Source organism: Nematostella vectensis, chromosome 4 (assembly GCF_932526225.1).
Source record: "Nematostella vectensis chromosome 4, jaNemVect1.1, whole genome shotgun sequence".
NCBI classification, from domain to species: Eukaryota; Metazoa; Cnidaria; class Anthozoa; order Actiniaria; family Edwardsiidae; genus Nematostella; species Nematostella vectensis.
The window spans coordinates 985006-1000909 of NC_064037.1; the positions used below are offsets into that span (position 1 = coordinate 985006).

The following is a 15904-nucleotide window of genomic DNA, read 5'->3' on the forward strand; positions in this document are numbered from 1 at the left end:
ATTTGTTTCGAGCCCAGTCTTTTGCGATTTCAATCTTCGCGCGTGAAATCAACGACAACAAACTTGACAAGCAAAGCGCATGCAAAGAACAACTCATCGCAAGCTTGAATAAACGCAGTCACAAAAAAGGAGACAAATTGGTGTCACGCGTAAGGCATGAGTATGTGAAAAGTTCCATTTCCACCTTTCAACTCTTGCGCTGAAAGCGGCCGCCGAAAAAGCGTCGAGCTAAGGTGAAAGATGTCTTTCACATTCTCGCGATTGCGATAAGCTGACAGAAAGAGTGAAAGCAATCATCTGGTGGTCTGGGGAAGTGCACATGGGGAACTTTCAGACTAAAATTACGAAAGACCATGCGAATCACAAGCGACAAAGACCCAGTAGCATAGCTGTGGATAAAGTCGACAAGTTTGTCTCGAAAGGTGCAAGACAGAGAGAGCTAAAACGCGATGGAGGCCAGAGTTCGTTCCGGCGACGCTACAGTGAGTCGGGCAACTACTCGTACAAAACGCCTTGGCCAGCACCCATGAGCGAAGTAGCATTTTGGCCGGAGTATGATTCAAAACCTCCTGTGAAATTCACGGATTTCCAGGTGGGAGTTCACTACTAATTTGCAATATTTTGGATGTGCGATAATACTAACGATTTTGCGGTTGGGCACGTGCCGCCGCCTCTTGGCGTGCATCAAAACAAGTTGTCATTGTATGTGGCTCGTGTATCTTTATTTTGTTTATTTTTGCTTTTGTTTTGGAGACAAGAGAAAAAAAAGGGTTTAATCGTTATCCCTCCTGACTTTTGCCTCAAGAAAACTTTGTTATTCGCACTCTTTTATTTTTTTAACGCCCACGGTCTTAGATATCCTGGTTCAGCAAGCAGTCATAATATTTTTATACAAAATTCAATTAAAGAAGTTCGCTTCCTTTTGATTATCCAGTGCAGCTTCCTGTTCGATATATGTGTGGTTAAAATACCAGAATTGATAAAAACCGCAATTATTTCTCGGCCTCGCTTTAGGTCCTTATATTAAATGGAAGATAATAAAAGGGAGAAAAAAGTTGAAATATGGGATGGCCACAAGGAGGTTCCGAAAAGAACCTGAAGAAAATACTTTTAAAGCTTGAGGTTTCATTTTCGAGAGGATGTCTGGATCTAACAAATTAAATTAAAGCAATATGATGGAATGTGTACATTAAGGCTGTTTATTTATAAGAGAGGTTGATTTGTGGTTTGTTAACCAGAATAAATGGCGCATGCATGGAAGATTAGTTGCTTTTGTTATTAATGCATTAACCACATTAATATTATTACTGTAAGCTTACAATGGATATAATGCATTGTGTTGACCTTGAACAGAAAAAAAGCATAGGATTTGAAGATTCCTCAATAAAAAATGAAACACTTTTGGGCCACCAATGGGGGCGTGAGTGCATCCAGTACACCACCCCTGTGTGTAGGCCTGGTAATTAACTCTGTTGTGTGTTAAACTATCTCATTTAAGGAGACAAGATTTAAAAAAAAAATCAAGAAAATGTTATCTGAAGTTGTTCACTTAGAGTTTTCTTATTTAAGTTAATTCTGGCAAACCATTGCCTTTGATAACATTCACATCACTCTAAAAAAATCATTTGGGATGAACATGATGCAAAATAAGAGATTGGAAATGGGCTCTTGCAGTGATCATGTCACAAACATTTTAATTCTTGTTAACTTCTTTTGACAGATTTTGGCCACTATAGGTAAAGGAGCTTTTGGCCATGTAAGTACTAGGATCTTACTCATCTCTATCTTTATGACAGACAGTCAAAAACTAGGGATTGGGGGGTAGGAAGTGCATGTACTGTTCTTTTCTTGCCTCTTTCTCATTAATCTCCTTATTCTATATCTTATGTGCCTGGCTCACATCCGCCCCTATTCAGCAAATAGACTGGTCTATCTAGGATTTGCCCAAGCGGGTACCCAGGCATATATATGCCATGTTTTTCAAGGGTCTAAATTTGGTCATTCATCAAATAAGGAGCATCCTACCTATACAGTACAGTACATCTTTGTTATACAAGCTACGAAACAACACAAGGTTGAAAAAGTAAGTAAAACCCTTCTGTGAAACAGAGTTGTTGCGCTGATGTTTCGAGCCTTAGCTCTTCGAGCAAAAGAAAATTAATCAGATGGGGATGGTATATTTATAGTGTAGTGTGCGACTAGTAGGCCGGCACCATGTGCGAGTGTTGCCAAAGTAACAATAGGCAATATGTAGATTGGGGTGCACTAAAGAAATTGTAGTTATGATAAACAAAATAAACAGGTGTTCAACATAGGGGAATTAGCCACCACCAAAAAGCTAAAGCAAACAATTTAATCAAAATTCAATACCCTCTCCATTTTGTTTCTCTTTTTTTTTTTTAATGACGACCAAGACAAAGACGATTAAGAGCTTTTGTCTCACATCTTTGTTGTGTGTAAATGTATTAGAAAATAGCATTAAGCACAATATGATTTCTACACGTCTTCAACTTGTTATGTTGTTGTAATGTTTAATGAAATTCTCAGAGAAATGTGTTTTTAACATTTTTGCGAAATTGAGAATGATTTTGCACCCAAATCGCAAAATCACGCGAAATTATATGCTGATCCTTTTTTTTACGAAATTAAGTGCCCGCACAATATAGTAACAATATGGTAACCAAAAGTAACTGGAGATTGTCAAGAATTATCCTCTTCATGAAAATATTATGCGACCTGGAACTAGGAGACGAAGCAAAACGAGAGAGAGTTCATTCTTTGGCCTGTGTTTTTCTGATTTGCAATTTTCTTCAGTAAGTTATTTTGATGTTTTAGAAGTTTGATTTTGAGGTGAAAGATCATGATTCATAATTCCGGTATAGGAAATGGAGATTCTCTACCATTGCGAACGTGTTGGCAATAGAATTCGCCACATAGGGAAGGAATTCGCATTTTGCAAAGTGGAGAGCGCTAGCACGCCCACAGAGATTGCTTGTCTACATTAGTTTTCCTACAGCTTGTCTGTAGTTTTTCTAGTTATATCTTTGTTATATACCTTCTTATTCAGTTAATTCTATCACTTCTCTCCTGACAGATATTGCATGCTCCTTTTAGGTTTTACAAGTGCAGCATAAGAGTACTGATGAGGTATTTGCAATGAAGGTATGTCAGGAATCACCTATCATTAACTATAGAACAGACTAAAGTTATGGTCATGTGTGGATTTGTTTTATCATTACTATAGAACATAGTAAAGGTATTGTCATGTGTAGGTTACCTTCGTTTTATCATTACTTGTAATAACACGGCCTTTTTAATAGAGATGACAGTAATTCAAAATCTTAGAAATTCGACCCTAATGTCACGTTGAATAATCCTACCAAGAACTACATCTAGCTATTTACATAGTTAAATAAAGAAGCGCACATGCATCTAAGGAATGTCCCTTTGTGTTTTAGTTTAACAGACAATGTCTCATGTGATAGGTACTCATAACACTACCCCCCTCCAAAAAGAATATCCATCTCAGATTTGAACTATTACAAAATCAAATAATGTTGTCTCTAAATCTTAAAGGGACAGTTCTTGTCCTTGATGGGCGAGATCTGCATGATTCCACACCATCGTCTCCTATAGTTGTGTCTCTAATATCTCGATCAGATACTCTATCATTCCCGTTAGCATCTCCTGTCTTCATCAGCTGTGTCGATATCTCCAGCCAGACTGAACCATGTAGGCGCTACCCTTCCCTCATACCGCCACTGCTTGTTGCAATGTACAACCTTTGGCTTGCTTCTGCTACCTTCCGGTGACGATATAAAGTCCACCGTTATGCAGAGCATCAATAAATTGATCCTTACTCAGGACATCCTGGACTTCATGGCCAGCCTCCGGGTATGCTAACCGCCCAAGCCACTCTATATCCTCCGCCAACTGTGGTAGTGTCTCTCCTTTTCTCCTCTGTCTGTTGCGAAATCTCACACGTAACAGTTCTGTCTGATGACTCGAACCAAATCTTCCGGCCAGAGCCGACACCAACTGTTTGTAGTTATTTCATTCTACATCTGCCATTGCACCGAAAACATTCAAGGCTTGTCCACGTAGGCTTGTCACCAAATTAACAGCCTTCTGACTGTCGCTCCAACGGTTAAGCTTTGCTGTTAACTGGAACTGAGCAGGATATGGTTCCAAGGAACTATTTCTGCAAAAGTCGCAGATTTTGCACCGGTCTCTTTTCTCTCTCATTGACAGAATCTTCTAAAATTCCAGACCTCGACAGACTTGTCTCCAATAGTTCTCCTTTCAACTCTTCTTTTAGCTCATGTTTTATACTGTAGCACTATGAGATATTGCCATCAGCTTTGTGTGATCTTAAGCAAGTAGGCCTTTCCATTCTTCAGAGCGATCGGAAAACTGGGCCTCCAATGCTTTTCGATTAAAATTCCCTTACCATCTCTGTCATCGCTCGAGTTCCCTTTCCATCTCTGTCATCGCTCGAGTTCCCCACATCTCTCACTCAGCACTGAGCTTAAGGCGTCAAATTTCTTGTCGATTTCTTGCACTCTTTATATGTGACTGCATAGCAAAGTTTTCAGATTGAATTTACTCTAAATTCGCTTGTTCACCGTTTTTTCGAAGCCATACTACGAGCCAGCATTCCAAACTAAATTTTCTAAGGATCCCACTGCTGCCACCAGTGTAATAACGCGGCCTTTTTAATAGAGATGACTGTAATTCAAAATCTTAGTACTTCTTAAAGAATTCAACCCTAATACCACGTTGAATAATCCTACCTAAGAACTACATCTAGCTATTGACATAACTAAGTAAAGAAGCGCACATGCATCTACAGTAAGGAATGGCCCTTAGTGTTAGTTTAACAGACAATGTCTCGTGCAATACTCATAACACTATATGTAGAAAAGACTAAATTTTTGTCATGTGTGGGTAACCTTTGTTTTAGACTAAAGTAGTTATGTGTGGTTTACATTTGTTTTATCTTTACATAGAACAGACTAAAGTATTGTCATGTGTGGGTTACCTTTGTTTTATCATTACTATGGAACAGACTAAAGTATTTTCATGTGTGGGTTACCTTTGTTTTATCATTACTATAGAACAGACTAAGGTATTGTTATGTGTTGGTTTGCATATGAAAGTTGTCCTTCATTGTTCAGTTTATTGAATACTTATTGAAGTGTACAGGTTCCATGAGCATTTTAGGATGGGAATTCAACAAACAATAAATATGTTGACCCCCCTGCTCCTGCTGTTATCTGAGTACCCCCTTAATGGTACAGTAGGCTCTCCGATTAGAGTCACATAGCTGGATCTATGACCCTATTAAAGAAAATGAATGGATAATTCAAATAATTTGATCAGAAATTCAAAATGGGGGTAGATAGCCACCCAATTCACCTCCCCCCTCCACCTGGATCCCACATGAAGTTCATACTTCTTGTGATTTGTGTTCTTTAGATTCTGAATAAGGCTGCCATCATAAAGGCAGACGCAGTGCAGCAGTGCAAAGAAGAAGTCAATATTCAGGTTTGTCTTGCCACTTATATGGACTTGACAAGTTTGCACTTTGGCCACTGTAAGTGGGAGATGAGCGCTAACTCATTGCTGCATACTGTAGCGCAACTGCTAACCCACTGTTGGAAGCAGGTATCGCACAACATTCTGGTCCTTATCATCTGCTGAAGTTATGGATGTATTCCAGCAGTTCATTAATTTCACTTATAGGTTAAATGAAATATCCTTGGCTTATAAGATTCAATGTTTAGCTGTACTTCTTAGGTGGAAGCTTGAAAGGGCTTAAAATGATTTCACAAATCAAAGTATGCTTCAGTCAACTGAAGTCGTGTTCGCAAGTAGCCACTTGTCTCAAGTCACCAAGCACCAGCTCCAGCCTTCAGACTATTGATTGCATCTTTTTTAGTTCACGTGTTACTTTGATTTATTTATTATCCAGATGAAGCTCAAGTCATTTCCTTTCCTTGTGAAGACATTTTATACTTGGCAGACTAAACATAACCTCTTTATTGGTGAGTAGAAATGGGTGGTACTGCAGTATATCTATGTCAAGTTCGATAATTTTTATTGTCACAAATCTCCCACCATCTTTCCTATTGCACACTCATTTCAGGTTGCTTATGAACTGTTAATGGGCTAACCGATGCTACACATGACAAATTACTTTACATTGCATTCTAGTATAATAATCCCATTTACTTCTGAGTTCTTTTGTGCAAAATGTGATGGAAAAAACTGAAAAGAGACACTTACCCCTAGTCCCACACTACTGATCAAGACCCAAGACTGTACGTCCCCAACAATGCACTGGGGTGTCTCTCTAGGCTAGCGATGATGCTGTGACAGCCTGTTGTTGACGACAGTTTTGCTTGTAATTTGCTGGTCTCTCCGAAGTGAGAGTGGCATTTTTGCCACTCAACCTAATTCACAGATTCTTTTCAGGCTTATTTTGAGTTCCTTGGCCAATTGTTTGCTTTGGGGCAGAAAAACTTATAGGAGCTCCCCCCCCCCCCCTGTCAGTGTTTTCCATAGGCACCCATGATGCAATGCAGTCATGCAAAACGGGGTATGCACTTCTTGGCTTGCGAGATATTAGCATGTTTCTGAATTTAAGCATTTGTTTACATTACACTGCATTGATGCGCTTTTAAAGATCATCTATCCTTGGCTAAATCCTTGATTATCCGGGTCTGGTGATGTTTAGTTTGCATGTATGATGCTTTAGAATTGGTCCTATATTTTACGGTCTTCTAGGGGCATAATGTGCTAACGTCATAACCGCAGAAAAAGACAAACATGTTGATAAATTGTAATTGTAAAATTGTAACACTAATTTCGGTTATTTTGTCGATTTGGGTTTCCTGTGGAACAAGCTGCCGCCATCTTGGGAACGAAATCTCCCGTCCCCTCCCCCGATGCGCAATTAGTAGTCTATGCGTTGCCTTTCCAGCTTCGTTTTGGATACCCTGGGTTCCAGAGGCTGAATATCCGCTTTTCCCAGCATGCTAGGGGGCGGGGGTTCAAATGGGCTGGCGGCGTCGCTCGAAAAACTCTCGCTTCCATCGAAAAATCTCCCGTTTCGCTCTAAAAATCTCGGTTCGCTTGAAAAACTCTCGGAGCCTCTGGTCTATTTGGACGGCGTCTGTACCAAGATTTGGGCTACCTTTGGCAGTCCGCGATACAAAGCGGCCATGATTTTTCGCACTTGCCCTGTGTTTACGATTGAAAGCTCCTTCTTCGATTTATACCGCGAATACGATGGCGATATCAAAGAATTATTTGGTAAGTATGACGACTTATGATCCGATGTTTTACGGGGTTTTCTTATCATGGCTTTCGAAGTTTGTCATTTGATAATAAAAGAACTCGGATAATCAAACTAGGGCAAAGCGAAAGGTATTCAAACAGCCCAAAATCCCATTGCCTGACGTTTGTACCGTAAGGCTTTGTTTATAAATGCAATTGATCGAAATTACTTTATGAAGGGAAGACAAACCAACCAAATTCCTAAGATGACGGGTAAATAATAAGCATTCAGTAGATCTCTGCGTTATTTGATGAGACTTGAGGAAATATAAAATCAATCCGAATAATCTCATTTCTCTGCCCCGCTTCTCGGCCCTTCTAATATCGATACTGGGTTTGCAGTATTTTATATTTTGAGTCTATTTTTCCACAGCAATGTCTAGTCCAGAACTACTATGATTGCAAATCATTTCCCAAGAAATAAAAAAAAAGGAATGCTACATTATTTTAAACCAAGGCAAACACAGCCACGGAGGAGAAATCAACGGAGGAGAAATCCAGTGAATACATGAGCAGTAATCTTTTCAGTAGCTATTATCATGGCAACCACTTAGACCCAAATAGCTTACTGCGTATGTACAGGCATGCAGCCCAGGGTGGGCACACGGGTTGTGTCCCTCCCACTCAACTACCAAAAAGCAGTCTTTTTAAAATATACTTACTTTCCATAATATTTATGACTGCACATCCCCTCCACAGCTAATCAGATTGTTTGTTATGGTTATCAGACTTCACCTTTCCTTTTCTAGTCATACAATGCCTTCAATTAAATAATTTCTTTTGTTTAATTAAATAAGACTACAAGCAATTTGTTTTTGTTCTACTTCTCTTATAAAACAAACAGAGAAACCATGAAAGGGTTAGTAATCAGCCAAGACAGTGGCTGCAAAGAAAATGGGGTCTTGCATAAATCTGGTCTATGGAAAATGTGCGAACTGCCCCACACAGATCTAAAAGAATATTGATTTAACCCTTGCAATTGAATGACCAACCAATCTATGAGCACTTCACTTCTTCACGAGAACTTCTAGTTTAAATTATAAATTTGAATGATATCTAAAGTGATTGAAAACTGCAATTGACAATTCCAATTATTTAATTTGCCCAGTGTCAGATTTTGTGGATGGCAGCGATTTGTTCACCCTCTGGAAGCAAGATCAGGTTTTGCCTGAAGAGCTTGTCAAGCTGTATGTAGCTGAGTTAGCTTTGACATTAGGTGGGTTACCAATAAGACTGAGGTCCTGTCCAAGAAACGTTTTTGCATATATTGTACATCCAAACCCTGACTGTAAGGTCTGACAGCCTTTTGTTTATTTGTTGAACATTTTTCGTCAAAATTTTCAAAAATTCCAAATAGAAAGAAAGTGATATTCTCGTGTGTATATTCGCGGGGACGAGGCAATTTTGACGGTTGCCAAATTCATTGTTGGCAAGCATATTAGTACGGCAAAAATACGAATATTCTGCCGGATTCCTCTGCAATGGAAAATCGTGTGGCGCTTAGATTTGGGCTGGTTAGACTCCATCTATCTGTGAGGTTGTCGCCGTGATTTGAGCGCGATTAAGCGGGAGGGGGTGTGTTTTTTAGGACGGAACGTGAGGTATGTCCAAAATTACTTGCCTACCTTTCACGTCGTTCTGGTAAGAGTTCAAATCGTGAATCTTGAAAAAAACCACAAAGGAACTTTAATACGGCCAGAGAACACGCAAAAAGTAAACATAAACACAACACTAGACTACACATGTCTTTTCAACAAGCTGTTTATCATTTTTCACCAAGTTTGTTTACCGTAAATATCAATGGGGACAAATAAAGAGCTTGGGCTACCTGTGGAAAAAGCAGGTGAAAAGCAGATTGCTTTCTTATGAGTGACAAAGATTCTATTGTGATACCTGCCTTGCATTGGGCATTCCATTTTTATGGATGATCTGTCATCACAACTTTTACCTTGAATACTCGCCTTTACGATAATGTTTCCAATATATAATTTATGCTCACAGATTTCCTTCATGCTAATGGAGTGATTTACCGTGACCTGAAGGTAAATCCCATTATTTTAACGTAAAATTTTGGCACCCTCCCAGAAAATCTATACTCCAACCACGTACGAAATTCCTTAAAGGGTCCCCATGGATTTTTTCCCTGAACATTCAGTTCTTTTGTATAAAACAGAGAAAAATAAGTCATAGGGCTGAGCCAGGTTACCCAAGAATGGATTCGAACACAAAGGATTGAAAATGGAGGGCCTCTCTAGGGCTCTCAATTTATATTTTATGTATTTGGAAACTTCATATATGTGAAAATCTCTTTTTCAGCTGGAAAATGTATTACTTGATAGAAACGGTATGTAGTTTTTTGTTCATGAAAGTCAGTGTCATAGTTTCGTGTGATTTCATGGAAGCTCATTAATTTCTTGTAGCTACGTGTAATTTTTTTTCGTTTTTAATCAGGGGTGAAGGATTGCATGGGCAATTTTTTACACATTTTAAATCTCCATGGTGATGTTTTGACAGGTCATGCTAAAATAATCGACTTTGGGTTGTCAAAACTAGTCACCCCTGGAGAGCGTAGGACGACGATCTGTGGAACGCTGCAATACATGGGTAAGGTTTTTGATTAGGGCCATTATTCCAGTAAACGGATATTTGTTATTATATCCCAGTAATGAATTTTCTCCCACGCTCATTGGTCAATACGGGTCACGTGCACATTTTCACAGGACAAATATCAGAGAGTTGATGACGTCCAGCCAAAGTGATATCTGTCCTTTGAACATTTTTGTGCAGTCAAAACTCACTTTTTGGCTGCTCAATAACTCCTCAAACAAGGATTTCAAAACGCTATGAAGGCACAGAAAAAAATGTTTCTTTTATAGAATTATAATCAAGATATTTTTTTAGAATTTATCCTGTTTAAACGCGAAAGAAAAAGCAATGACAAAAAACTTTACAACAGCGAGCGCTCGTGGCGTCATTCCCGTGCACGTCAGCGCGCGCATAACACAACTTTTGCTTCAATTTCTATATTCCAGCTCTCAGAAGAACAATAAGAAAACATTCTAGGTGTAAATCCATCACTTGAAATGCAAGTTTTGAGCTAGTAGATTTTGTTTTAATAAAAAATTGTTGCATGGTTTTTTATCTTTCGCAAATGACAAAAATAACAGGGTGCGCTTGTGGCGTCATTCTAGTGGTGTTATTCCGTTCCAGTCAGCACGCGCAGAAGACACTTTTTGCAATTTCAGTGTAGTCACTGGGATATAAAATAAATAAACCCCTTCTTTGGCTGACTGTGATATCGGCGGATAATGTCCGCGGGTGAGAAATGTTCCTCAAAATTTAACAGTTGCCCTCAAAGCTTCGTTCTCGGCCAACTGTTTATTTTTCGTACCATTTCACACACTTGGACATTATCCCCGATATCCCAGCCGCCAGAAGGGGTTTATTTACTAAATATACATGGTTGAGTATGTGATTAGTGGAATTTTTCCATTGACCAAATATTCGCTTTTTGATAAGAATTCGAATAACGAATAAAATATCTCTGTAATTCAAAATTCTATAAAAGAATAAATACGCCAGCAAATTACAAATACAAATTAAGCGGACCCTCGCCATGTAGGCCCGATAACCAGCCGTTTCCTTCTCTCCCAAACCTTCGGGCTTGTTACGCAGGCTACAACGCCAGAGGTCGCTTTCAGCCTTTTCCCCCCATAGTCTCACTGACATGATGAAATGCTAAATGGTCGCCTTCAAATAGAGCCTTTCCCCCCCGTAGTCTCACTGACATGATGAAATGCTAAATGGTCGCCTTCAAATAGAGCCTTTCCCCCCCGTAGTCTCACTGACATGATGAAATGCTAAATGGTCGCCTTCAAATAGAGCCTTTTCCCCCCGTAGTCTTACTGACATGATCAAATGCTAAATGATTGGTTCTTGAAGCGTCACAGTTGTGATGAGTTTGGTAGGAGAGAAGGTAAAAAGTAAAAAAGAGTTTGATCAAATTTATTGCTTACGCTTTTATATTTTTTTCAGCCCCGGAGGTGCTAAAGGGCGAATGTTACACGGCCGCGTGCGATTGGTGGAGCCTTGGTATTGTCATGTTTACTCTACTTGCTGGAAAGGTAAAAACACATATCAAACGATGGCCTTATTTCAGGACAAAGTGTGAAAAGTTATGAACACATCTTCGGTGAAACATTTATCTTGAGACTCGTTTTGTTTTATTATCCAAGTTTAAATACCATTTTTTAGTTCTTTGCTTTTTTCTAAAGGGGGGCGGCCCTTTTACTTTTATTAGCCTTTTGGTTTCACTTATCCAAATAAAACAAAGAAAATCGAAATGTGAATGAAATGCGAACAAAAATCCTCCATTGCCCTAGCAGTCGAAGCTTTCTTGGGTGTTTCCTTATTATACTTCTGCAAATTGTAGAGTTCGAGAGTTGATTGTATCTATTTTAGTACCCGTACGCATGCCAGGAGGACCATAATGCACAGCGCAATGTGGTGGAAGAGACTGGGTACGAGGTTCCATCACATGTTTGCGAAAGCGCGCGAGATCTGCTGTCCCAGGTAGGCCAGACGTTTTGTGGTGTGCGACCTTAACGTGAGGTGTAGCTCTCAAAATAGGAATCAGTTATAGAAATTGAAAGCTAAAACATTATTAAAACTTTACTCATAATTTTCATCGATGGGACACAGAAAATATACATAACTTTGTTATGTTATGTCATGTCATGTCATGTCTTGTTTTGCCTTGCCTTGCCTTGCCTTGCCTTGTTAATTATCACTTTTTTTTCGTGTAAAGCTCTTGCAGAAGGACCCCAAGTTAAGGCTGACATCATTAGAGTCTGCACGGAGTCACCCATTTTTCAACTGCTTGTCGTTCGACGATGTTATGGCTAAAAAGGTGCGTCAACTAAGTGTGTCATACACACCTTGGACTGATGGCTGAGTACTCTGAGCTTATTGTGCATATTCTGTATTTATGATTTGGGGATTGTCGGTACTTCTCATGGCCGGTTTTGGCTAGCATAGGAGAAAACGTGCTCAGCAACAACAGTGGAAGCAAAGGATTGAAAGTTAGACGTATAAAAGTCGATCCTTTAAAGTCAATTCATTTAACCAGTTTAGAATTAAGCCCATGAAAGCATTGTTTCAAATCATGTTCACCCTTACTTGCCACACCCTCGTTGGCACAATGTCAATTAAGTATATTTCTTTGTTTTCTGACAGTCAAAGCCATTGGATGAAATGACGATGAAAAAGCTGCGCAGACGCAGTTCAGCATCGAGGATGTGAGTTATCACTGAACAAACCTTATGTCTAATGTTCGTGTTGTGAGGTGTCACAGGTGAAGGGATGTCATCTGGAAATTGTTAATCACTGAACAAACCTAGTATTCGTGTTGTGAGGTGTGGCAAGTCATCTGGTAAATTGTTTTAGTTTTGGATACCCATTAGGCTGTCCGGTAGCTAATGGCCTCTTGGGATATTCTCTTGGGGGTTGGGCTTCCAAACTCTTTTTCCTTATAGGAAATATTGTGTTTTTTTGTGTGTGTGTTGCGTGTCCTCAAGTTTTGTTTTGTTATATATATAGGTTCTTTCCTCGTCATGTTGAACAGCGGAAAGATAGAAAGGTAATCTCATATAACCTTATTGAATAACATCTTGACAATTAGCAGCAACCCATTATTGCGACCAAAACAACAACAATACTGTAGCAACTCTAGGAGAGCAACTTTTATTTCAAAGTAGCATTATCGGAACACCAGCAGGAATGAGTCAGTTTCACCAGTTTGAGCCATCTAAAACTTGTAAAAACATCGCTATAACAAAACTGTTAAAAAAAACAAGGTATTTACATCGATGATTTTCTTCGAAGCAGCAGGTCTAACAAGAAACATTAATTTTGGTGCCATGTTTGTTTTCATTCCTCCGACCACTTTGACTTTTTTGCTAAAGAAATCATTCTCAAAAGTATTTTACAATTTAAAACAAATATCAGTTGAAAGTCAACACATAGTAAAAGCTAACTTTCTGTGTTAAACGTGGGATTTCGGTGGTCAATAATACGAAATACCTTGCCGTGAATTACTTACCTCTAGAAGGGGTCCCAGCCATACAAAACGTGAACTTCGAACGGCAAACGCCACGGCAAGCCCTTCACCTGACCGCTTGAGGTTCGCGGGCAGCCGGAAATATCGAAAAACCTGATCTTATAACCGTGACTTTCATGTCACCTAGAGCTGTAGTTACCGCTAAGAATCAACTCTGGTAGACAAGGTTTCGAAGTCCACCATTAGCCAGATCAGCAGTTGATATGACAAAAAAGCTATAATGAAATAGCAATGGCACAAGTATGGGCAATAACACACTTTAGGGGTGGGCATTTATTCATCCATAATATTTTGTTGGCAAAGGGCCTTGTGCAAATTTTTGTATTGTTGCAAAAGTAACCCATCCCCTATTTAAATGTCGAATAGTTGGCGTTCTTTATTTGGCCAACTTATTGTGTTATTTTAAACATCCGATTTGAACATTTTCATAAGCGGACAATTCAGACCTACAGACACCTTTTTGAACTCCGAATATATCCACTGTCCTAATATGTCCACTGTCCGATTATGTCCACTGTCCGAATATGTCAACTGTCTGAATATGTCCACTGTCTGAATATGTCCACTGTCTGAATATGTCCACTGTCTGAATATGTCCACTGTCCGAATATGTCCACTGTCCGAATATGTCCAGTGTCCGAATATGTCCACTGCCTGAATATGTCCACTGCCTGAATATGTCCACTGTCTGAATATGTCCACTGTCCGAATATGTCCACCGTCCGATTATGTCCACTGTCTGAATATGTCCACTGTCTGAATATGTCCACTGTCTGAATATGTCCACTGTCCGAATATGTCAACTGTCCGAATATGTCCACTGTCTGAATATGTCCACTGTCTGAATACGTCAACTGTCTGAATACGTCAACTGTCCGAATATGTCCACTGTCCGAATATGTCAACTGTCCGAATATGTCAACTGTCCGAATATGTCAACTGTCCGAATATGTTAACTGTCCGAATATGTCCACTGTCCGAATATGTCCACTGTCCGAATATGTTCACTGTCCGAATATCTCCACTGTCCGAATATCTCCACTGTCCGAATATGTCAACTGTCCGAATATGTCAACTGTCCGAATATCTCCACTGTCCGAATATGTCCACTGTCTGAATATGTCCACTGTCCGAATATGTCCACTGTCCGAATATGTCAACTGTCCGAATATGTCTACTGTCTGAATATGTCCACTGTCCGAATATGTCAACTGTCCGAATATGTCCACTGTCTGAATATGTCCACTGTCTGAATATGTCAACTGTCCGAATATGTCCACTGTCTGAATATGTCCACTGTCTGAATATGTCCACTGTCCGAATATGTCAACTGTCCGAATATGTCAACTGTCCGAATATGTCTACTGTCTGAATATGTCAACTGTCCGAATATGTCAACTGTCCGAATATGTCCACTGTCTGAATATGTCCACTGTCTGAATATGTCCACTGTCCGAATATGTCAACTGTCTGAATATGTCAACTGTCTGAATATGTCCACTGTCCGAATATGTCCACTGTCCGGATATGTCAACTTTCTGAATACGTCAACTGTCCGAATACGTCAACTGTCCGAATATGTCAACTGTCCGAATATGTCTACTGTCCGCTAACAAGTGAATTAACTGCCGTACTATACTCGTGCCTTTCAGCCTCGGCCGCTGTCATGGGCAAGTCCTGGTCATTTCACGATCCACGACAGGGTTGAGATGGATTTCCTGGTCGCCGACCTCGGCAGTCTCAGCATCATGGAAACTCCGCAGGATTCAAACAGAGACCATTAATAACCATGAGAAGAATTCTGCTGCTCAATGCTGAAAGTTGAACGTGGATGACGTCATTTTTTAATTGTGACGAAGTGGCAAATATTTATGTGATCTCGTCGAACGCATCAGATAGATAGATGGATATTCATTCTGATAACGAACTGCATTCGCTGATTGCATTACAACTGTTATGTTAATGACATTAGTATATGTCAATACTGGTAATGTGCCATTTATAGTTATGCCGAGAAGACCAAGTCACTCATCACAAAACCGAACACCATGGTAACGTCATGGTGCCACGCCTCGTATCATTGCAATGGAAGGGCGCATTGAGTCGCCTTGAGAATGTGTTTTTTTTTTTTTTTTTTTTTTGCTGTATACAATAGATTCTACTTGTTTATTTAATAAATTGGGCGAAATATGGTGGTTAATAATGGTACGGGCATTGGTGCCTCGAAAAAGCATGGAAATTAGTCCTTATCTAAAAGCATAAATTGATATGACAAATATTTTATAAGAAATAAAATATTTAGACAACATGTAAATAAAGATGAAGTATTCTATACCCTGGTCATGTCATGTTTTCCAGATGCGTTCACTGTATAATTTCTAAAGGAGAATATAAAGCCAGGGTATTTGCCCGGCGCAGTAGGGGGACGCATCTAACCCACCAAGG

General features: G+C 39.6%; 1 protein-coding gene across 4 annotated transcripts; it reads left to right on the forward strand.

Annotated features, from left to right (window-relative positions):
• The first annotated feature begins 28 nt into the window (after positions 1-28).
• LOC5516136 (ribosomal protein S6 kinase-related protein) lies at positions 29-15791 on the forward strand. Of its 4 annotated transcripts, none has more exons than XM_048725870.1 (16): positions 29-592; positions 1721-1756; positions 2015-2083; positions 3115-3162; positions 5479-5547; positions 5975-6047; positions 8450-8557; positions 9343-9383; positions 9658-9685; positions 9856-9945; positions 11377-11465; positions 11803-11913; positions 12149-12250; positions 12577-12638; positions 12940-12979; positions 15112-15791. In XM_048725870.1, exons 1-16 carry the CDS (start codon positions 320-322, stop codon positions 15241-15243), a joined length of 1371 nt encoding a protein of 456 aa, XP_048581827.1. In that variant the 5' UTR covers positions 29-319; the 3' UTR covers positions 15244-15791. The 4 variants fall into 4 exon arrangements, with proteins under 4 accessions (XP_048581827.1, XP_048581828.1, XP_001636267.2 ...); XM_048725871.1 differs by having other exon boundaries at positions 15118-15791; XM_001636217.3 differs by lacking the exon at positions 2015-2083.
• Positions 15792-15904: the final 113 nt, after the last annotated feature.

Bases quoted from the DNA above. Each gene is read 5' to 3' on its own strand.
- LOC5516136 (XM_048725870.1), top strand. From the start codon at position 320: ATGGGGAACTTTCAGACTAAAATTACGAAAGACCATGCGAATCACAAG. The intron at 8,558-9,342 runs GTGGGTTACCAA...TTATGCTCACAG, and splicing joins TGAGTTAGCTTTGACATTAG to ATTTCCTTCATGCTAATGGA. The intron at 11,914-12,148 runs GTAGGCCAGACG...TTTCGTGTAAAG, and splicing joins CGCGAGATCTGCTGTCCCAG to CTCTTGCAGAAGGACCCCAA.